At 45.3% G+C, this 24224-nt stretch overlaps 2 protein-coding genes across 3 annotated transcripts in view; one reads left to right on the plus strand and one right to left on the minus strand.

Annotated features, from left to right (window-relative positions):
- The window catches only part of FGF11 (fibroblast growth factor 11), a 1303510-nt gene that overhangs the window by 595661 nt on the left and 683625 nt on the right, over nt 1-24224 (minus strand). The gene's annotated exons all lie outside the window — the stretch shown is intronic.
- NLGN2 (neuroligin 2) overlaps nt 1-24224 on the plus strand; it is a 216303-nt gene that overhangs the window by 133615 nt on the left and 58464 nt on the right. The window contains exon 3 of one of the 2 annotated variants that reach the window (XM_077261497.1): nt 10766-10822. The exons of the other annotated variant lie outside the window; for it this stretch is intronic. Within the exon in view, the coding sequence (XP_077117612.1) occupies nt 10766-10822 (57 nt within the window). The remainder of the gene's footprint in view (nt 1-10765; nt 10823-24224) is intronic. 2 annotated transcript variants of the gene reach the window in all.

Raw genomic sequence — 24224 nt, forward strand, 5'->3', positions numbered from 1 at the left:
AGAGTCTTCCCGCCTCTCATCGGTGCATGCTGCCGCTTCCATTCCTATAGCTGGTGTGTGTGAAGGACCTGCGATGACATCACGGTCTTGTGATTGGTCGCGTGACCGCTCACGTGACCGCGACGTCATCGACGGTCCTGCACACACCATCTATAGGAACGGACGCCGCTGAGGAGATCGGCTGTCTGCAGGTGAGTATAAACATTTTTTTTTATTATTTTTAAACATTCTATCTTTTACTATTGATGCTGCATAGGCTGCATCTATAGTAAAAAGTTGGTCACACTTATCAAACACTATGTTTGACAAGTGTGACCAACCTGTCAGTCAGTTTTCCAAGCGATGCTACAGATCGCTTGGAAAACTTTAGCATTCTGCAAGCTAATTACGCTTGCAAAATGCTAAAAAAAACGGGAAAAAAAAACGCAAAAAAAAATGCGGATTTCTTGCAGAAAATTTCCGGTTTTCTTCAGGAAATTTCTGCAAGAAATCCTGACGTGTGCACATACCCTGAAGCAGCTGGACAGAGATATGACCCTGGCTGCCGCTCTGAGGACAAAATGGAGTGGAGAGAGTTTAGTGAAAGGGAGACTGATCAGTAAAGTATTGCAGTAGTCTAGACAAGTGTGAATAAGAGCGACAGTAAGAGTTTTAACAGTATGAAAGGTGAGAAAAGGTTGGATTGTGGTGACACAAGCGAGTGAGTGATCGGATATAGGAAATAAAGGAAATTTGTGCCAAATATAACCCCAAGAGAGTGTGCGTGCTTGCTGGGAGTTATGGTTGAGCCTTCCAATGTAATTTCAGAGTCATGTAGAGTTAGGTTAGTAGGAGGAAACACAAGAAGTTCAGTTTTGGAGAGATTCAGTGTCAGATAGAGGGAGGACATGATGTTAGAGACATCAGACACGCAATCCTTGGTATTTTGTATTAGGGTAGGGGTGATGTCAGGGGAAGAAATGTATAATTGGTGTAATCAGCATAGAGATGGTACTGGAAACCAAATCTACTGATTGTTTGTTCAATAGGGGCAGTATACAAGGAGAAGAGGAAGGGGCCTAGGACTGATCCTGAGGAACCCCAACAGTAAGGGGAAGGTGAGAGGAGGAGGAACCAGCAAAAGATACAGTGATGGAGCGGTCAGAGAGGTAGGAGGAGAACCAGGAGAGAACGATGTCCTTGATGCCGATGGAGCAGAGCATAGTGTGGAGGAGCTGAACCACATTGCTGAATGCTGCAGAGATCCAGGAGATCAGCAGGGACCATTAGATTTAGCTGTTAGAAGATCATTAGAGACTTTAGAGGGGGCAGATTCTGTAGAGTGTAAAGAGCGGAAACCAGAGTGTAGAGGATCTAGAAGAGAGTGATCTGAGAGACATCGGGTTAGACAGGGGTGGACCAAGCGTTCCAGGAGTTTAGAGATGAAGGGAAGATTAGAGACAGGTCTATAGCTAGCAGCACAGTTCTGGTCAAGGAATGGTTGTTAAGGTAAAGGGGTTATGATGGATTGTTTAAATGATTAGGGAAAGATACCAGAAGAAAGCTAGAGGTTAAATAGTTTAGTTAGAGGAGTAGTGACAACCGGTGAGAGAGACTGCAGGAGATGTGAGGGAATAGGGTCACTGTTGCAGGTTGTAAGCCGAGAAGAAACGAGGAGCCGAGTAACTTCTTCTGTAACAGGCTCCAAGATGGCAAGTGATCTTGAAGTGCGGCAGGGTAGGAGATCCAGGCTTTGAAGAGATTGGGCAGAAATGTCCTGATGGATATGGTTGACTTTTTCTAGGAAATGAGTGGCCAGATCCTCACCGCTGAGGTTCGTGATGAGGGCCTGTGATTTAGGGCTCAGGAGGAAGTTTAGGGTTTCAAAAAGTCGTTTTGGATTGATAGTGAAGTAATGAGGGTGGTGAAGTAGGATTGTTTGGCCAGATGAAGGGCAGAGTTATAAGTTTTGAGATGGGAGCTAAAGATGAGTGTAGATTGTCCATAAGCTGCTGGGTGTTAGTGGTACATGTATTCCTGTAAGTTTGGAAAGTAGGGGTGTCCCTGGTGTGGAGATAATTCTTGACAGAGAAGGAAAGAAGGTTGTGGTCAGAGATCGGGAGAGGCGAGTTAATAAAGTCGTGCAGTGAGCAGAGCTAGGAGAAGACCAAGTACAGAGCATTCCCATCTTCATGCGTAGGAGAGTTAGTAAACTGAGAGGTTAAATGAGGAGGTTAGAGAAAGTAGATTAGAGGCAGATTGGGAGAGAGGATCATTGATGGGGATATTAAAGTCTCCTATGATGAGAGTGGGAATGTCACAGGATAGAAAGTGAGGAAGCCAAGGGACAAAGTGATCCAAGAACTGACGGGAGGAGAGCGGAGGATGATACACACCTGTTACTCGCAGAGAGAAGGGTTTGAAGAGTCTAACAGTGTGTACTTAAAAGGAAGGAAACATAAGTGAGGGTACCGGTGGATGGGGGATGGACCTGTAAAGCACATTCTGATGAAAAGAGCAGACCAACACCACTACCTTGTCTGTTCTCAGGTCTGGCGATATGAGAAAATTTCAGCCAAACGAGAGAGCAGCAGCTGTGGTAGTATCTGACTGCTGGATCCATGTTTCTGTAAGAGACAGAAGTTTATAGGAATTAGAAAGGAAAGAATCCTGAATGTAAGTTAGTATGTTACATGCTGACCGTGCATTCCAGAGGGCACAATTAAAAGAGATAGGACAGGGCATGCACTGAATGTTAATAAGATTAGCAGGGTTTCTATATACAGCTGGAAGAAAGCTATGTATGTTAGTGGAGGGAGGCCCAGGTGTGGGAGAGATGTCACCAGTGACTAGGAGAAGGAGAAAAAAGAGAAAGAGTAGGTGATGCAATGATTTGTATGAACGTTTTGAGTGCTGTATGGTGGTAGTGGATGGTTTGGAGTGGGTGAGAAATGTTATTTGATCCTCAGAGTTATACGTGGGAGAGAGGAGAAGAGAGGGGCTGTTATGGAGAGGGTGCACAGAATGTGTAGGAGGTTGGGAGAGGTGAGAGAAAGCAGGAGATACATGAAGCAGATTGATGTGACCAATACATAATGCCGTACAGCTGACCAAGAAGCATGTTTGTTAGTATGTCTGGTGCAGCTTACCTATCTCCTGTCCAACTGCCATGTATAACTGCAGAATACACGTAAAAATGTATTGCGTACGTGACCCAGCGCAGGTGACCCAGTGCACAGGACCCAGCGCATGTGCTATGCCTAGCCTGATCTGAATATATAGGAAGTCTTTGCTAGTGTATAGCACCAATTGGCCTCTTTGAATAATTAGCAATTAGCACAAGACCAGAGCAGGCAATACTATGCAAGATAAGCAACCCTATGTTAAACAGAGAGACCATAAAAAGCAGTAAAAAAGAAAGCTTTGAACATTAAAAAAAACAAGAACAATGGATAAAAACCAAAGAAAAATCTTGGATGATGAGGTTCACACATAAAAAATAAAACACACAAGCATCAGGATGGATAAATACTCTTCATCATAGAGGAGAGGAAGGAGCGAGGGTCCTGTGGTTAGGAATCAGCAGCCTAGCGGTGTCTCCTGTCAGCCCAGCACACCTCCTCCGTCCGACACCTGAGCTGTTGGGAAATTACAGGAGGAAGGAGCTCCTGTGTGTGAATAGCAGCTACAAAGGGGAAATATAGGCAGATATATTTGCCATTGTGCCTCAGCCATGTCCACCATTGTGCCCAGGCTGTCTCTGCAATTGTGCCTCAGCCGTGTCCACCATTGTGACAGGGCTATCTTCCATTGTGCCTCAGCCGTGTCCACCATTGTGCCTGGGCTGTCTCTGCCTCTGTGCTTCAGTCGTGTCCACCATTCTGCCTGTACTGTCTCTGCCATTGTGCCTCAGCCGTGTCCACCATTGTGCCTGAGCTGTCTCTGCAATTGTGCCTCAGCCGTGTCCACCATTGTGACAGGGCTATCTTCCATTGTGCCTCAGCCGTGTCCACCATTGTGCCTGGGCTGTCTCTGCCTCTGTGCTTCAGTCGTGTCCACCATTCTGCCTGTACTGTCTCTGCCATTGTGCCTCAGCCGTGTCCACCATTGTGCCTGAGCTGTCTCTGCAATTGTGCCTCAGCCATGTCCACCATTGTGCCCAGGCTGTTTCTGCCATTGTTGCCTCAGCCGTGTCTACCATTGTGCCCGGGCTGTCTCTGCCATTGTGCCCCAGCCATTTCCACTATTGTGCTCAGGCTGTCTCTACCATTCTGCCTCAGCCGTGTCCACCATTGTGCCTGGGCTGTCTCTGCCATTGTGCCTCAGACATGTCCACCATTGTGCCCAGGCTGTCTCTGCCATTGTGCCTCAGTTATTTCCACTATTGTGCTCAGGCTGTCTCTACCATTCTGCCTCAGCCGTGTCCACCATTGTGCCCAGGCTGTCTCTGCCATTGTGCCTCAGCCGTGTCCATCATTGTTCACGGGCCATGTTCACCTCTTCTTCTTATGCCAATGTCTGAGAAGTGAGTAATTGCTGGAGTTTGGGGAGAGGAACATTTTCCCCTTTTTTACTGATTTTGGGATATCGCTGCTCAACGGTTCAGGATCTTTGCCAAATTTTTCCTTTCATAATGTGCAGATTGTTTTCTATTGATGAAATGGCCGGACCGCACATGGCAGGTTCATGACAAACTCTTCTTCTGCAGAGCCATGTTACTGTGGTGGATGCAGGATGTAAATTAGAATTGTCATAGAATGATAGTTGGAAGAGACGTCCAGGGTCATCGGGACCTCTAGGATCCTTGTGTAGAACCCCCAGCTCAGTGCAGGAGTCACTAAACCATCTCAGACAGATGTCTGTCCAGCCTCTGTTTGAAGACTTCCAGTGAAGGAGAACTCACCACCTCTCGTGGTCGCCTGTTCCACTGATTAATCTCCCTCACTGTCAATAAGTTTTTTTCTAATATCTAATCTGTATCTTCTCCCTTTCAGTTTGATTCCATTGTTTCTCATGTTTCCATGTGCAAATGAGAATAAGGATTATCCCCTACACTGTGACAGCCCTTCAAATATTTGTAGACAGCTATTAAGTCTCCTCTTAGCCTTCTTTTTTGCACGCTAAACATTCTCAGATCCTTTAGCCGTTCCCCTTAGGACATACTTTGCAGTTCGCTCACCATCCTGGCCGCTCTTCTCTGAACTTGCTCCAGTTTTTCAATGTCTTTTTTTTTTTAAATGTGATGCCCAGAACTGGACCCAGTATTCCAGATGAGGCCTGACCTGGTGAAATAAACGTCTTCCCTGAAATAGACGTTGTCTGGATGGAGCAGGTTTTGCTCTAATATATCTATATAATGCTCAGCATTGATGATGCCTCTTGTGTGCGCTGCCTCTGAAATGATAACAAGGTGGACGTTCCGTCTCCTTGATAACAAGGTGGATGGTCCATCTCCTTGATAACAAGCTGTATAGTCCCTCTTGTCGATAACAAGCTGGATGGTTCCTCTCCTCCTAAGTCTGCAGGACACGGCATCCGGAGATTTCAAAATTCATTTTACATTCCTCCGACCACAGAACAGTTTTCAATTTTGCCTCTGTTAATGAGCTTTGGCACAGAGAATATGGCAATGTTTCTGGATTGTACTGATCTATGGCTTCTTCTTTACACAATGGAGCTGTAACCTTCAATTGTAGATTGTTCACAGACAATGATTTCTGGATTATTCCTGAGTCCATGCAGTGATTTGTATGACCCGATTATGCCTGTATTTAATGCAATGCCTCCTGAGGGAATAGAGATTATGAGCCTCCAAATACTGGCCATTGGCCTTGTCCATTGTGCACTTGGATTTTTCAAGAATTTCTGAATCTTTTGATGATATTATTTCATGTAGATGGAGGATATTCAAAAAACTTTACATTAAGGAACATTTTTCTGAAATATTTTCACAATTTTTAGATGCAGTTGTTTCAGATCGGTTACCTCTGACCATCTTTACTTCGGGGAGACTCTGCCTCTCTAATGTGCTGTTTATATACAGTCATTCGACTTAGTAGAATACTGACCCTCCGGGTAATCAAAAGCCACTCCAGGTATCCTGGAGGGTTAGAGATTCGCCTCTCCTCCAACTACTGACCCGGACGATGGACCAGTGTCTGCAAATCAACCCAACCACTCACTTTTCCAGCTTTTCATTAACCCGGTTCCGACTCTTTGAGATCTGTCGCCCCTGATTAGTTGTAAATAAGTTAATTTTTTCAAATGAAAATGAAAAATATCCGACATCTGATCTGTTCTGTGTAATAAAATATGGCGATACCTGTAAGATGGTTCGTTTATGGATTAACAACATGCAAAGAGAATGAAGAAAATAGAAATGTAAATCCCATCAGTATCTAGTGATCATTCGTTGCCTCCATCATCAGTATCTGGTGACTGGCTGTCACCTCCATCATCAGTATCTGGTGATCACTCTTTGCCTCCATGATCAGTAACTGATGACCGCCCGTCACCTCCATCATTAGTATCTTGTGACCGCCCGTTCCCTCCATTATCAATGTCACCTCCACCATTAGTATCTTGTGATTGTTCATCTCCTCCTTCATCAGTATCTGATGATTGCCCGTCACCTCCATCATCAGTATCTGGTGACCGCTCATTACCTCCATCATCAATATCTGGTGACTGCCCATCACCTCCATCATCAGTATCTGGTGACCGCCCGTCACCTCCATCATCAGTATCTGGTGACCGCCTGTCGCCTCCATCATCAGTATGTGGTGATCACTCATTGCCTCCATCATCAGTATCTGGTGATCGGCCGTCGCCTCCATCATCAGTATCTGGTGATCACTCATCGCCTCCATCATCAGTATCTGGTGATCACTCGTCGCCTCCATCATCAGTATCTGGTGACCGCCAGACACCTCCATCATCAGTTTCTGGTGACCGCCTGTCGCCTCCATCACCAGTATCTGCTGACTACAAACAGCCTCCCTCATCAGGATCTGCAGACTAACTAGGTCTCAGTGGAGACCTAGTTGTCAGTGTGGATCTCAGAGGTGGACATCAGAGATGTAGAAAGGATAACAGTAAATGTACAATGAGAAGCCACAGGGCGAGTACTGTAAGAGAAAGGAGGCCATAACATGAAATAGTTTACCAAAGAGTTGTAGAAACAGGATGGATAGTTCAGGGTAACAGATGAAGAGGAGGTAGAGCCGGAGCATGACTCATGGGCAGGAAATAATCATTGTGTAATGGTGAATGCCACACGTCCTCAGCACCCATCCATTAGTCAGGACATTTCTCTCATCTGGGTTGTGTTTTGCCAAAACTTTTTGCCCCAAAGTGGGTCAGATATGAAGAGTAATGATGGAAGCCAGAGATAGATCTTTCCTGCCGGGCCTGATCCTGGTTTTGGCACAGAACACTGCAGAAGAACGTGTCGCCTGCTTGTTGGTTTGGGGAGCACAGGTGTACTGGACTGTGATATGGAACACACTGGAAGGATGGCAGCTTGTAAGGCGAATGAATGTTAGGAAATATGAGAGGAAGACGAAGATTGGCTAAGGTGAAGAATTTATCCAGATTCTGGAGGAGGCCATGACCTCTTCTGGATAGAGCTGGTCATAGATTAGATCTACAGTATGTTGGCCAACCTTCTGATTGTTCTCTAAGTGCAGATCTTGGGGAAGATTAGGTTTGCAGTTGGTTTTCCCCATAGCCATTGGTTCTATGGCAAAATCTGGAGGAGACGAGCATGCTACACTCTCCCTATGCAGAGCACGTGCAAAGATTACGAGGGGTTGAGAGAGGAACCTGTCAGCCAAATGAGTCTTCTGTGTCAGGTTGTAACTGCTCTAGGTGGAGTAGTCTCCTTTACTGGATGAGGAAGACAGATTTGTACATTTGAACTGCTGTTGGCAGTGGTCGAAAATAAAGGACAGAGTGGTCAATCACAATAGACGTTTAGATGAGTGGTCATCTATCTTGTGTCTGCCAGAGTAGGACATGTGGACAGAAGTTGTCTTCAGGAGACATTCCGCTAAGGAAAGCAAAGCTTGGTATGGGGAAGAGAGATTGTGAAGGATAAAATGGAGGAGAGGAGGGATGGAGGGAAGTCTATCGCTTGTAAGTAGAGTAATTAAGACCACAAGTGAGAGGCAGACAGTGAGCTTGACATTTCGCAAGAACTATCGATCTAGGGAATGTGAACAGCAAACATTGAAAAGGAGACTATAGGGGGATAACAGATACATAAACATACACCAGATGAATAGAGATACCATGGCAAGGAAAGGGGATAGACCACAAATAGCAAGAGATGTACCAAAGAAATGGAACAGTTATCAGACGTGGAAAGATGAATGCCGAGAGGAGTGTAGAGGGAGATAAATGAGTGACATGGTGGTGAATGCAGACTGGTACTAAGATTATGGAGCCCAAACCTTCTCTTTAGTGATGATGAGCAAAACTCCAAAATGCATTGTATAAACGAGTTCCTGACTTGGTTTTCACCTTAGTCATGGTCTTCTTAAAGAGTAAGTCATAGCTTGTGAGGTCACTACATCTGTTAGATGACATGTGTGAGACTTATGTGTTTTCCTTATTTCTGCGAGAGAACAAGCTTCCACCCTTTTCTCCAGTGGAGCAGACTACAATTCTGTTCCAAGGTGGTCTCCCGAAAACAATGGGAGGAGACAAGACCAAGTGCAGGAAGAAAGGCGAAAAGTCTGGTGCAAGGGTTGTGAGAAGGGACATGAATGTGTTGAGAATGATATGGAAGTGTGGACATAAGGGATCATCAGGTTGGTTGAAGTACACTGACGCAGGACCGACAACATAGAAAGTCACATTTGATGAGTGACCTTGAGATTCAGGGAGACAATGAGTATGGTGGACCTCAGGGATGAGGAGGATGGAGGTGAGATTACGGTTATCAGGAGAGGATCTGGTTTAGGATGGAGTCAGGTGGTAGATGTGTTATGTGAGAAGACTAAAGATCTGCAGAGAACAGGTGAAGGTAAGTGCAGTCGTGGACAGCACACGTAGCTCAGACCCATGGTTCAGGAGTAAATGCTCCACACTAGGACCCAAGACCGTGATGCTGATCACTCAGGGACTCGTATACCAGAAGTGACCTTAGAAATGATGCGGGATGTTGGAAGGACACTTCTAATGCTTGTGCTGCATTGCACACAGCTGCTCACCTGGTATAACTGCACTGACCTGACGAGGGCAAGCGCTATCGACTGGAGTACAAAATTGTGCACGCGCTTCAGAAGTTCTGCCACAGATGACCGGCTCCATATCTCAAGCAGAAATAAGGTTTTCATAAATAGGGTCCAGAGATGGGCGCCAACACAAACCCCACAAGCCCAAAAAACAATGTCCACATCTGCGACCAACAAGTGTCCTACAGAGATATAGGAGGCTGCCCTAAGAGGGGATAGGAGAGAGGACAGGCAGAACAGAAAGGAAGGCGAAACACATAGTAGCTGAGTAGAATTATGGGAGGAGATATGCAAATAATGGGAGGAGCTACATGGAATATTGGGAGGGTGTATATAATAATGTGAGGGGTTATAAAATAATGGGAGGGGTTATATAGAATTATCGAAGGGGTTATAAAATAATGGGAGGAGTTACATAGAATAATGGGAGGAGTTACATAGAACTATGGGAGAGATTGCACAGAATAATGGGCAGGGTTATATAAAATGATGGGAGGGGTTATATAGAATAATGGGAGGTGTTATACAGTAATGGGAGGGGTTATAAAATAATGGGCCGGGTTACATAGAACAATGGGAGAGATTACACAGAATAATGGACATTATATAAAATAATAATAAGGGTTACATAGAATAATGGGAGGTGTTATACAATAATGGGAGAGATTACACAGAATAATGGACTGGTTATATAGAATAATGGGAGGGGTTATAAAACTATGGGAGGGGTTACATAGAATAATGGGAGAGATTATGCCGAATAATGGACTGGTTATATAGAATAATGGGAGGTGTTACATAGAACAATGGAAGAGATTACACCAAATAATGGATTGGATTATATAGAATAATGGGAGGGGTTAACGAGAATAATGGTAAGGATTATATTGAATAATGGGAGGGGCTGTACAGAATAATAGGAGGAGATATATGGAATAACGTAAGGAGTTTGGGGAGTGGTTTTATGGAATAGCGGGAAGGATTATGGGACGTGTTACATATACATAATGGGAAGAGTTATGGGAGGGGATATTAATAATTATGGGAGATGTTACAGAGAATGATGGGAGGAGTTATGAGAGGGGTTACATAGAGTAGTGGGAGGAGTTATGTGCAATAATGGGAGGAGTTGTTCCAGCCGTATCTGGAGTAATGGGAGGAGTTGGGCCACATCTGGAGCGTCAGACTGGCGTTTGTGACGTCTTTGCCCTTTTTCTGTGCTCTTCAGTGATTGAGGATTTTTGCGTTTGTCTTGAGCTCAGGTTCTCCCGGATGTCGCTCGCAGCTTCCCCTCCTGCTGTCATTGTACCTATAAACTTGGTTTTTGATTTTGATAATTAGAGCAGATGTTGAAAAGAAATGTTTTTGGTGATCTTTTCTTGAACCTATTTTTTTTCTTTCTCTCTTTCCCCCTTTCTCTCTCTCCCTCGGTTATTTTTTTTATCTTTTTCTTTTTTTTCATCTTTTTTTCTTTTCTTTTTTTCTTATTATATTTTTTCTTTTTTTTCCTTTTTTTATATATATATTTTTTTCGCCTTGACCTCCAGGTCCCCTTTCCAAATCTCGGGAGGACTCCAGAAAGTCTCAGCACACTGCAGATGAAGGTAGATCTCACAGTCTTTTCTTGCTTCAATTTTTCTTCTTCTTTTTTTGGGGCATTTTGCATGTTGTTTCACTTTTCTTGATGAATTTTTCTCTCTGTGTATTGCTGGAGGATGCTGTGCAGTGATGTATATGTCTGAGTGGGAAGAGAGGGGTTAACATTCTATGCACAAATGTTGGTTATTTGCTCAGGAGTTGACTCATTTTCCTTTGTGTCGGCCGCCGCGCCACTCCGGCTGTTCTGCAGAGTGCTGCTCCTTATCTATCCATTGCCAAAAGTCACCAACAGCTCCACCAAACTCCAGCATCACTGAGGGATGATGAGCCTCAATCATGTTGCTGCTGGGAATCAGCCTGTACCCCTGGATGTAACGAGGGGTCACCGCAGAGTGAGGAGGAGACAACTGCACGTCTTGCTTTGTATTAACATCAAGACCGCTTTGTATCACCAGAATAGGAACATTTTCATCTTCTGGCAATCATCCTGCAATCATCCATCAAGTCATTGCAATCCAGGTGCGGAAAATGCCTAATTGCAGCTTAACTAGGGAGCACTGAGAGTCACAGGCAGAAATCATGTAGCTATGGAGAGATGAAGAAGACAGAGGATTCCGGAGACATCTCCTGGAGATTAGACCACTGGGACACTGCAGAGCGTAAAGGGGACAAGCTGGGGGTAAAGCCTGGGTTTATGCAGCAAGAATGGTAAACAAGTATTTAGAAGAACTCTTAACAAAAAGGCTTGTCATACAGGCAGAATACTCGCCCAACCAAGCGCCAACCAACAATAGGACATGCCAAACAACTATCTATAGTGGACAGTGACCAATGGTAGGATATGCCGATCACACTCCATACCGAGCGCTGTTCAATGATTCGACATATCCATCAACTCTCCATACCAAGGATCGATCACTAATAGGAAAAAATCTATGGTAGGACATGCCATACCATGCCTCATACCAAGTGCCAACTGATGATAAGAAATGCTGATCGACACTACATACTGAACGCTGATTGATGATAGTACACGTTGAGCAGCACTCCATGTTGAGCACCAATTGATGGTAGGATATTTCCATCAACACTCCATACCGAGCGCCGACCGATGACAGGACATGCTGATCTACACTTCATGCTGAGTGTTGATCCATGATAGGACATGCTGAGCAACACTCCATATTCAACCCTGATTGATGGTAGGACATCTCCATCAACTCTCCATACCGAGCACCAACCTATGGTAGGACATGACAATCACGTTCCATACTGAGCGCTGATCGATGGTAGGAAAAGCCAATCATACTCTATGTGGAGACATGGGGTTGCCAGGAGCCCTGGGTCCGCTAGCTGAAACCGCATGGACCAGGGATCATCCCGCTGATCGCCGGGCCTCCCTTTAACGTGGGCATAATGCTACTCAGACAACACAGGGTAAGGGTAAAATAGTGTGGCAATGCTGTATTGAATCCGAAACCAGGCAGATAACATGTAGAACAGTTGCATTAAAATTCCCCAAGTTGGTGCACATTGCAGAGTCTCACCCTTCCGCTGACTCACCGGGATAATGGCAGCTGTTACTTCAGAGCTTCCAGAGTCGGCTACCCCACCTGTGGCACGCACACAGAAAGAAGGTAACGACAAGCGTAAGGAGATGACAGTCCATCCAGGTACAAGGCCACTTGACTCCAGGGTCACAACCTGTCATCTCCGAACATCTCCATGGAGCCAGGGGACCAGCAGGTCCCAATCCTGGCTTTCTCCAAATGTATCCATGGTTCAGCGATGGTCAATGGAGCAGATTTGTATTCTTCCAACCGGAGCCGAAATCCCCTAGGTTGTTTCCTGTAGAATGATAGATGCATGTCCTCGTGATGGTGTCCTGTCTCTCTGGTCCTTTGGATTTCTAAATGTATTGGCAGAATCTCTGGCTATCTCTCAATCATTCTGTGTCGCGGACTCTCTTTATACAGAGGCATGTAACCTATTTTTAGATCTAACAAGTGTCCTTCAGTCCAGCATCACGGATAAGGGGAAGAATGGTGATGAGATCAAGTAGCATTACTTGATTATTTAATCTATTTGCATAGTTTTTCCCTCTCTGCTTTCAAAGTCAACAAACTGGCTCCATAACACAATGCATAATTAGCATATCAGCAAACATCATTGTTCAGTGGCCATGCATTACTGTTTTGCAAAGATAACAGAAAATCGACTGTAGGAGATAATATTACAGGTAAATATTCATCCTACAAGGAGAGACAATATTTCAGAAAACAGTTTACGATTCTGGGCCTGCACAAATTACATCTGGCATAATTATGATACAATGCTGTGTCTTCACATTCTATACCGAGTGCCGATGGATGATAGGATATGCCGATCATACTCTACACTGAGCACCAATCGATGATGGGACATGCTGATTACTCTCCGTGCTGAGTGCCATTCGATGTGACAATCTGTCCATTAACATTCCATACTGGGCCCTAATCGGTGATGGGAAATACTGATCAATGCTCCATACTGATGTTTTTTATTTTTATTTATTTTACTCACTTATATAGCGCCATTAATTCCACAGCACTTTACAGACAGTATCATCAGTCCCCGATGGGGCTCACAATCTAAATCCCCTATCAGTATGTCTTTAGAATGTGGGAGGAAACCGGAGAACCCAGAGGAAACACACGCAAACAAGGGGAGAGCATACAAACTCCTTGCAGATGTTGTCCTTGGAGGGATTTGAACCCAAGACCCCAGCGCTGCAAGGCTGAAGTGCTAACCACTGAGCCACCGTGATGTTAAGCTATTTCCATCAACTCTTCATACTGAGCACCAATCACTGGTAAGACATATCCATCAACGCTGCATACTGAACACCAACCGATGTTAGGACATGTCCATCAGGGCTCCAAACTGAGCGCTGATCGATGATAGAACATGCCGAACAACACTTCATACCAAGCACCGATCGATGATAGGACATGTCTATCAAATATCCATACTGAGCACTGAATAATGATGGGACACGCTGATCAATACTCCATAATGAGTGCCGATCCATGATAGGACATGTTCATCAACTCTCCATACCGAACACCAACCAGTGGTACCACATGCCGATTAACACTCCATACCAAGTGCAGACCGATGATAGGACATTCCGGTCTACACTCCAAAATAAGTGTTGATCGTTGATAGGGTATGCCAAGCAACACTCCATATTGAACGCTGATTGATGGTAGGACATCTCCAGCAACTCTCCATACCAAGTGCCAACCTATGGTAGGACATGCTAATCACGCTCCACACTGAATGCTGATCAATGGTAGGAAACACCAATCATGCTCTATACTGAGAGCTGATGGATGATAGGACATGCCGAGTACACGCCATACCGAGTGCCAATCATGATACTACATGCCGAGCAAAAATCTGTAGTGAGTGTCAATTGGTCATGTCCATCAACGTTCCATGATGGGTGCCGATGGATGATAGGAAATGCTCCATACTGAGTGTCGATCGATGATAGGACATGTCCATCAACACTCCATACTGGACACTGATCGATAGTAGGACATGCCAATCAATGCCCCATACTGAGCACCAATTGATGATGGGACATGCCGATCATAAAGAAACAACAAAGAAAAGCAACCATGCAAATAGAGCGCACACCCAGAAAAATACAAGCTGAAATAGCAAAAAATACAAAAAGTTTATTGAAAGCAGAGACAAATACACTAGAATAAAAACATATTAAAATATAACAACCACACCACTGGTCCCATGGTAAATACTCATTTCTAGACGGACCAAAATGCAAATAATGTTGAACAACAAAAATGAATGATAAACAACACAAATGATCGCAACACAGAAATGCCTATGTGTAGATATCAATTTTTAGGCAGCATATAAAGATGACCTATAGAAGGCGGAATGAACACCTCTAAGTCCTATATGAATATAGTATAGCTCAGTATATTAATGACACAAATATAATGATATAATATAAAAGGGCACAGAGGGTCTGGGCGTCCCCAGATACCCCTACAATACATGAATTTCCCTAATATAGAAAAAAAGGCTAATGCTACCATTAGCATACTGTCCATACTAAGCGCCAATGCATGGTAGGACATGCCAATCATGCACCATACTGAGCGCCGATCGATGGTAGGAAATGTCATTCATGCTTCATACTGAGCGCTGATGGATGATAGAACTTGCCGATCACTCTCCATACCGAGAATTGATCAATGGTGGTACATGGCGATCATACTCCATACCGATCATTCTTCATATCAAGTGCCAAGCGATGATTGGAAATGCTGATCAACACAACATACTAAGCGCTGATCGATAATAGTACATGTGGAGCATCACTACATATTGAGCACAGGTTGATGATAGGACATCACCATCAATTCTCCATTCCAAATGTTGACCAGTGGTAGGACATGTCAATCAACTCTTCATATTGAGCACCAATCATTAAAAGGACATGCCAGTCACGCTCCATACTGAGCACCAATCGGTGATGGGACATGCCAATAACGCTCCATACTGAGTGTCAATCGATGATACGACATTCTATTCAATGCTCCATACTGAGTGCTGATCAAAAGTAACACATGTCCATCAACTCTCCATACTAAGCGCCGATCGATGGCAAGTCATTCATCGTTCCATATTTAGAGCCAACGATGATGGGACATGTCCATCAGCGCTCCAAATTGAGTGCTGATCGATGGTAAGATGTGTCCATTAAGGCTTCATACAAAGCACCAATCGATATTAAGACATGTTCTACAATGCTCCATACTTAGTGCCTAACGATGATAGAACATGCCGAATAACACTCCATACCGAGAGCCCATCAATGATAGGATGTATCCAGCAATACTCCCTACTGAGCACTGATGATAGGACATGCTGAACAATGCTCCATACTGAGATCCGATCGATGATAGGACATGCTGATCAGTGGTCTATATCGAGTATTGGGTGATCAATCCCAAATGCTAAGCCTCATACTAAGCAATAATCCATGATAGAAGATGCGATAATGCTCCATACTGAGCGCTGATCGATGATGGGACATGTCGATTACGCTCCATACTGATTGCTGATCGATGGTAGGTCATGTCCATCAACACTCTATACTGAGCGCCAATATAGGATAGACAATACCGATCAATGCTCCATACCGAGCACCGATTGATGGTAGGTGATGTCCAGCAGCGCTCCATTCTGAGTGCCGATTGTTCATAGGACATGCCGATCAACGCTCCGTACTGAGTGCCCATCGATAATAAAAACATGTCCATCAACGCTCCATACCGAGTACCGATCAATGACACGACATGCTGAGCAACGATCCGTACTGATTGCCAATCGATGATAGGACATGTTGATTGTGGAGACACAGTATTGTTTCTTAATTAACCAGATGTATATTTTTATCAAAACAAAAAGAATAGGCTTTTATCTGTATGTTGACTTTTGAATTTAAGCATTTCTTTATGGCTGGTCAAGAAAACAAGACTTTTCTTTGTGTAAGCCTGTAATATTGACTTGTATTGTCGGCTTATCCTTGATGACTAGTCATCTTTATTGATATGTTAATGAATCATTCTCTAGGCCAGGTAGTTTGTTGATTTTTAAAACAGAGGAGGAAAAACTATGCAAATAGATTAAATAATCAAGTAATGGTACTTGATCTCATCTCCATTCTGACCCTTCATTCAGTATTGACATAAAGGACACTTTTTAAGTATAAAAAGGAGGTTACATGCCTCTTACAGCCAGAGAATCTGCCAAGACATCCAAACATCCATAAGATCCTACAGGACTGCTGCCAATTCACCATGGCTCCATCACGAGGGACACGGATTCATCATTTTATTGGAAACAACCTAGAGGTTTTCAGCCCCGGTTGGAAGAATACAGATCTGCTTCACTGACAATTTCTGAACCATAGGGAGAAAGCCAGGATTGGAACCCGCCGGTCACCTGGCTCCATGGAGATGTGTGGAGAAGCCAGGTTGTGACCCTCAGGCCAACGGGCCTTGTACCTCAATGCATCTTCCTAAGCTTGTCATTACCTCCCCTCTGTGCATGCCACATGTGGGGTAGCTGACCCTGGAAGCTCTTCAGTAACAGCCACCATTATCCCGATGAGTCAGCGGAAGGGTGAGACTCTGTAATGTGCACCATCTTGGGGTATTTTGCTGGGACTGTTGTACGTGTTCTCTGCCTGTTTTGTGGTTCAATAAAGCATTGCCACACTGTTTTACCCTGTTTTACCTGTTTCATCCTGTGTTGTCTGAGTAGTGTTATGCTCAAGTAAAAAGGAAAGTGGGCATTAGGTGGGATGATCCCTGGTCCATGCGGTTTCGGCTAGTGTACCTGGGCGCCTGCCAACCCCTATGTCTTCACACTGATCAACACTCCATACCTAGCACCAATCGATGAGAGGACATGTCAATGAATACTCCATACTGAGCAGTCCATTGGCTCGGTGGTTATGGGACAACGGGCTGCTATGTGGCCAGGGGTATGACACTTCCAACAAATTACACTAAGGGAAGGAACCTTGGACACTAACTTCGGTGCTCTTGTACACCCCCCAGGTGTGGCTCTAGCTCCCGCCTTTTGGGTGTCAGCCCCACTTTGGGAACCCCAGTGTGAGGAGGCTACAACCCCTTGCTTCCCCAAGGACCTCTCGACCACCTGGTATCTCTCTACCAGGCTCACTAGGTCATTGGCATTACGGGGATCTCTCTGGGCAACCCAGGATTGCATCGGCCGTGGTAGGGAGTGTATTAACCTGTCCATGACAACCTTCTCCACCATCTGTGCTGGGGAGGAGGATTCAGGTTGCAACCATTTTTGGACCTGGTGTAGGAGATCAAACATTTCGAAATGGGGAGGTTTGTCACTGTGATACACCCCCCCGTGCACCCGTTGCGCCCTGACAGAGTCACTCCTAAGTGTGCCAAAATCTCAGCCTTTAACTTGGCATACACTTTTGCGTCCTGCAACGCCAAATCATAATACACCTTCTGTGGTTCACCTGTCAAATATGGCGCCAGAACCTCCGCCCACTTCTCCGGAGGCAATTTCTCTCGCTCCGCCACCCTTTCAAACACCGCCAGGAATGCCTCGATGTCATCATCCGGGGTCATCTTTTGCAACGCTCTTCTTACCGTCTTCCTCACGTAAGAGTCATCAGCCGGACTTTGGGTTGGGTTGCTCGTCCTGCCCTGGATAGCAGTTGCCAGAAACTGCACCTGCTGACGTTTCTCCTGCTGGCTCTGCAGGATCTGCTGTCGTTGTTTCTGCTGGATTTGCTGTAACAACATCCTGTTGGTCTCTTGCTGTTGTTGCTGCGACTGGACCAGGTGTTTCAGCAGGTCCTACATGTTGTCGACTTTCACTCCTTTCACCCAGGACAGGCGGTATCTGCGCGGCAATCACACTGCCCCTCAGGATTCGTGCCTGTGCTTCTAGCACCAATTGTAGAGGTTTGCACTCACAGAGCTGCTTTTGAGGACGTCACAGGATGCTGTTTTTCATATAATTGTCCAGGCAAGTTTATTCAACTTCATAAACCCCTCCGGAGTGGCAAAACAAAACAGAGCCTGGTCAGGCACAAAGTGAAAAAAACAAACTGAAACCAAATAGTTCATGTGGTATTGCAGGTCCGCCGCTCAGGTCAGTGCCTTTAGCAACACACTGAAGGTAAACACGAACTGCAGGTAAATAGTCAATATAGCCCTGCGGGTTCGCCCGCTCAGGTCAGTGTCTGTGACCACACACACTGCAGGTCCCCACAACTCCAGCCACAGACACTGAATAAGAGACTCGGTCTCCATTTTATCTGCCAAACCACGCCCCTGGGGATGGGATATGTGAGTGGTCATTCCCACCCATCTCTTATTACCGCTTTTAAAATCCGGCCCTGGAATGGCCCAAACAACTCTCTCAGCACTGGAGCATACATCCGAGCTCACAACACTGCAGCTAACAGCTGTGATAATACATATCTCCCCTCAAAGACTTGTCCGGTGGCCATCTTACACAGTCCATTGAGGTACAAGGCCAGTTGACCGGAGGGTCACAACCTTACTTCTCCTAACATCTGCATGGAGCCAGGTGACCAGTGGGTCCATGGGGCTCAGGTGACCGGTATATCCAAATCCTCACTACTCCAAATGTATCCATGGTTCAGTGATGGTCAATGGAGCAGATCTGTATTCTTTCAGTCGGGGCCGTGGTCCCATAAGCTGGCATCCTGTAAAATGTCAAATCTGTGTCCCTCGTGATGGAGCCATGAAGTTTGGGCTATTGTCTTGTAAAAAAATCTCTGGTTCTTTGGATTTCTGGATCTCTTGGCTGTCTGGATCTGTATCTGTCTATGTAGCTATCTGTTACAGAGGCACATATATCTTCTTTCTAGCATCCAGAGTTGAAGGGGAAGAATGGTTACGAGATCAACCTGCATTGATCGATGATAGGATATGCCAGTCGATGATATGACATGCTGATTATGCTCCATAGCGAGTGCCAATTATTGATGGGAGAAATGTCCATCACCGCTCCATACTGAGCACTGATTGATAACAGAATATGCCAGTCATCGTTCCATACCGAGCGCAGATCGTTGATGGGACATGCCAATCAATGCTCCATTTTCAGTGCCGATGGTTGATATAACATGCCGATCAACTCTTCTTATTGATTGCCTACATATGTTAGGAGATGTTGATCACACTCCATACCGAGCACTAATCGATAATAGGACATGCGCTCACTCTCCACATTGAGTGTTGATCAATGGTAGGATATGCCAAACACTCCATAACAGATGCTGACTGATAGTAGAACATGCCCATCAACTCTCCATACCGATCGCAGATCACTAATAGAACATGCCGATCACGCTTCATACCGAGCGCCGATCGCCGATAGGACATGTTCATCAGCACTCCATAATGAGTACCGATTGTTGATAGGACATGTCGATCAACGCTCCATACTGAGTGCTTATCTATGATATCTATGATAAAAACATGTCCATCAACACTCCATACTGAGTGCCGATCAATGATAGGACAAGACGATCAACACAATACTAAACACCGATTAATGATAGGACATGCAGATCGATGATAGGACATGCCAATCACGCTCCATAATGAGTAACCACCAATAATAAAGACATGTTCATCAACGCTTTATACTGAGAACCATTCTATGCTAGGACATGCTGATCACCGCTCCATGCCGAGCATCGATCGATGATGTGACATGCTGATCAATGATAGGACATGCTGATCAATGCTCAATACCAAGTGTTGATCGATGATGGGACATGCCAATCAACGCTCCATTTTGAGTGCTGATGGTTGATATGACACGCCGATCAACACACTGTATTGAGTGCCTACATATGGTAGGACATGCTGATCAACATTCCATACCGAGCGCCAAGCGATGATAAGAAATGCCGATTTGCACTCCATAACGAGCTCTGATAGATGATAATACATATTGAGCAGCACGTCATATTGAACGCCAATCTCCATCAACTCTCCATACTGAGTGTTGACTGATAGTAGGACATGTCCATCAACTGTCCACAACAAGAGTTGATCCATGGTAGGACATGCCGATCACACTCCATACTGAGTGCCGATCGATTGTAGGAAATGCCAATTATGCTCCATACCAAGCGCCAATGGATGATAGGACATGCTGATCACGTGCCATACTGACCACTTATCGATGATGGGACATGCCGATTCCACTCTATACTGAGTGCTGATCGATGAGACGACATGCCGAGCAATGCTCTGTACTGAGTGCCAATCAAAGGTAAGTCATGTACATGAACACTCCGTACTGAGCACTGATTGATGATAGGACATGCCGATCAATGCTCCATACTGAACGCCAATCAATGGTAGGACATGTTGATCAACACTCCATATGAGAACCGATTGTTGATAAGATATATCGATCAGTGCTCCGTTCTTACTACCTATGGATGATAAAAACATGTCCATCAACACTCCATACTGAGTGCTGATTGATGATAGGACATGCTAATCAACGCTTTTTCTCTGAGCGCTGATCAACTCTCCCTACTGAGTGTCAATCGATTTTAGAACATGCTGATCATGCTCCATACTGAGTACCGATCAATGGTAAAGACATGTCCATCAGCGCCCCATACTGAGCACCGCTCGATGATAGGACATGCCGATCAACACTCCATAGAGAGTGCCGATTGATGATAGGACATGTCCATGAACACTTCCTACTGAGTACTGATTTATGATACGACGTGCCGATCAACACACTGAGTTCAAATTGATGTTAGGATATGCCAATCACGCTCCATACTGAGTGCCGATCGATCATAGAGAAATGTCCATCATCGCTCCATACTGAGTGCCGATCAATGATAGGAAATACCAATTGATAATAGGACATGCCGATCAACACTCCATACCGAGCGCAGACAGATGATGGGACATACCGATCAACGCTTCATACCAAGCACTGATCGATGATAGTATATGCCAGTCACGCTCCATATCGAGTAACGATCGATGATAGGACATGCTGATCGATGATAGGATATGTTGATCAATACTCCATACTGAGCACCGATTGAAGGTAGGACATGCTGATCAATGTTCTATACCGAGATTCGATCGATGATAGGACATGCCAATCAATGCTCCATTCTGAGCGCTGATCATTGATAGGAAATGCCAATCAAAGCTTTGTACAGGGTACCTATCAATGTTAGGACATGCCGATCACACTCCATACTGTGTGCGCAACTATGGTTAGATATGTGTCATGATCTCAATGGCAAGAGAACATAGCATAAGCATATATAGGAACTAGCTCTTGGAAGATGGGAACTGAGCTGACCATGAACTAAACCTAACGCACAACTAGCAGTGGCCGGGTAGCATGCCTACGTTGATTCTAGATGCCCAGCCCAGCCGGAGGACTAAATAAAGCTAGCAGAGGAAAATATTAGTCCTAGCTCACCTCTAGAGAAATACCCCGAAAGGAGACAGAGGCCCCCCACATGTATTGGCGGTGAGTTGAGATGAAATAACAAACGTAGTATGAAAATAGGTTTAGCAAATTTGAGGTCCACTTACTACATAGCAGAAGACAGAAAGGACACTTTCATGGTCAGCTGAAAACCCTATCAAAAACACCATCCAGAAATTACTTTAAAACTCTGGCATTAACTCATAACACCAGAGTGGCAATTCCCGTTCACAAGAGCTTTCCAGACACAGTAACGAAACTACAGCTGTGAACTGGAACAAAATGCAAAAACAAACATGGAAAAGAGTCCAACTTATCTAGTAGTTGTCTAGGAGCAGGAACAAGCACAGAGAGGCTTCTGATAACATTGTTGACCGGCAAGCAACTAACAGAGCAGCAAGGTTATATAGCGACTCCCACATCTTGATGGGAACAGGTGAACAGAGAAGATGAAGACACCAGTTCAATTCCACCAGTAGCCACCGGGGGAGCCCAGAATCCAAATTCACAACAGTACCCCCCCCTCAAGGAGGGGGCACCGAACCCTCACCAGAACCACCAGGGCGATCAGGATGGGCCCTATGAAAGGCACGAACCAGATCGGAGGCATGAACATCAGATGCATTCACCCAAGAATTATCCTCCTGGCCGTATCCCTTCCACTTGACCAGATACTGGAGTCTCCGTCTGGAAACACGAGAGTCCAAGATTTTCTCCACAACGTACTCCAACTCACCCTCAACCAACACCGGAGCAGGAGGCTCAACGGAAGGCACAACCGGTACCTCATACCTGCGCAATAATGACCGATGAAAAACGTTATGAATAGAAAAGGATGCAGGGAGGTCCAAACGGAAGGAAACAGGGTTAAGAATCTCCAATATCTTATACGGGCCGATAAACCGAGGCTTAAACTTAGGAGAAGAGACCCTCATAGGGACAAAACGAGAAGACAACCACACCAAATCCCCAACAGAAAGCCGAGGACCAACACGACGGTGGCGGTTGGCAAAAAGCTGAGTCTTCTCCTGGGACAACCTCAAATTGTCCACCACCTGCCCCCAGATCTGATGCAATCTCTCCACCACAGCATCCACTCCAGGACAATCCGAAGATTCCACTTGACCAGAGGAAAATCGAGGATGAAACCCCGAATTACAGAAAAACGGGGACACCAAAGTGGCAGAGCTGGCCCGATTATTGAGAGCGAACTCCGCCAATGGCAAAAAAGCAACCCAATCATCCTGGTCAGCAGACACAAAACACCTCAGATATGTCTCCAGGGTCTGATTAATCCGCTCGGTCTGGCCATTCGTCTGAGGATGGAAAGCGGACGAAAAAGATAAATCTATGCCCATCCTAGCACAGAATGCCCGCCAAAATCTAGACACGAATTGGGTCCCTCTGTCAGAAACGATATTCTCAGGAATACCATGCAAACGAACAACATTTTGAAAAAACAGAGGAACCAACTCGGAAGAAGAAGGTAACTTGGGCAGAGGAACCAAATGGACCATCTTAGAAAAACGGTCACACACCACCCAGATGACAGACATCTTCTGAGAAACAGGCAGATCTGAAATAAAATCCATCGAGATGTGCGTCCAAGGCCTCTTAGGAATAGGCAAGGGCAACAATAATCCACTAGCCCGAGAACAACAAGGCTTGGCCCGAGCACAAACGTCACAAGACTGCACAAAGCCTCGCACATCTCGTGACAGGGAAGGCCACCAGAAGGACCTTGCCACCAAATCCCTGGTACCAAAAATGCCAGGATGACCTGCCAACGCAGAAGAATGAACCTCAGAGATGACTCTACTGGTCCAATCATCAGGAACAAACAGTTTATCAGGTGGGCAACGATCAGGTCTCTCCGCCTGAAACTCCTGCAAGGCCCGCCGCAGGTCTGGAGAAACGGCTGACAATACCACTCCATCCTTAAGGATACCTGTGGGCTCAGAGTTACCAGGCGAGTCAGGCTCAAAACTCCTAGAAAGGGCATCCGCCTTAACATTCTTAGAACCCGGTAGGTATGACACCACAAAATTAAACCGAGAGAAAAATAATGACCAGCGCGCCTGTCTAGGATTCAGGCGCCTGGCGGTCTCAAGATAAATCAAATTTTTGTGGTCAGTCAATACCACCACCTGATGTCTGGCCCCCTCAAGCCAATGGCGCCACTCCTCAAAAGCCCACTTCATGGCCAAAAGCTCCCGATTCCCAACATCATAATTCCGCTCAGCGGGCGAAAATTTACGGGAAAAGAAGGCACAAGGCCTCATCACGGAGCAGTCAGAACTTTTCTGCGACAAC

The sequence above is a fragment of the Ranitomeya variabilis genome, chromosome 5 (assembly GCF_051348905.1).
Source record: "Ranitomeya variabilis isolate aRanVar5 chromosome 5, aRanVar5.hap1, whole genome shotgun sequence".
Taxonomy (NCBI): Eukaryota; Metazoa; Chordata; class Amphibia; order Anura; family Dendrobatidae; genus Ranitomeya; species Ranitomeya variabilis.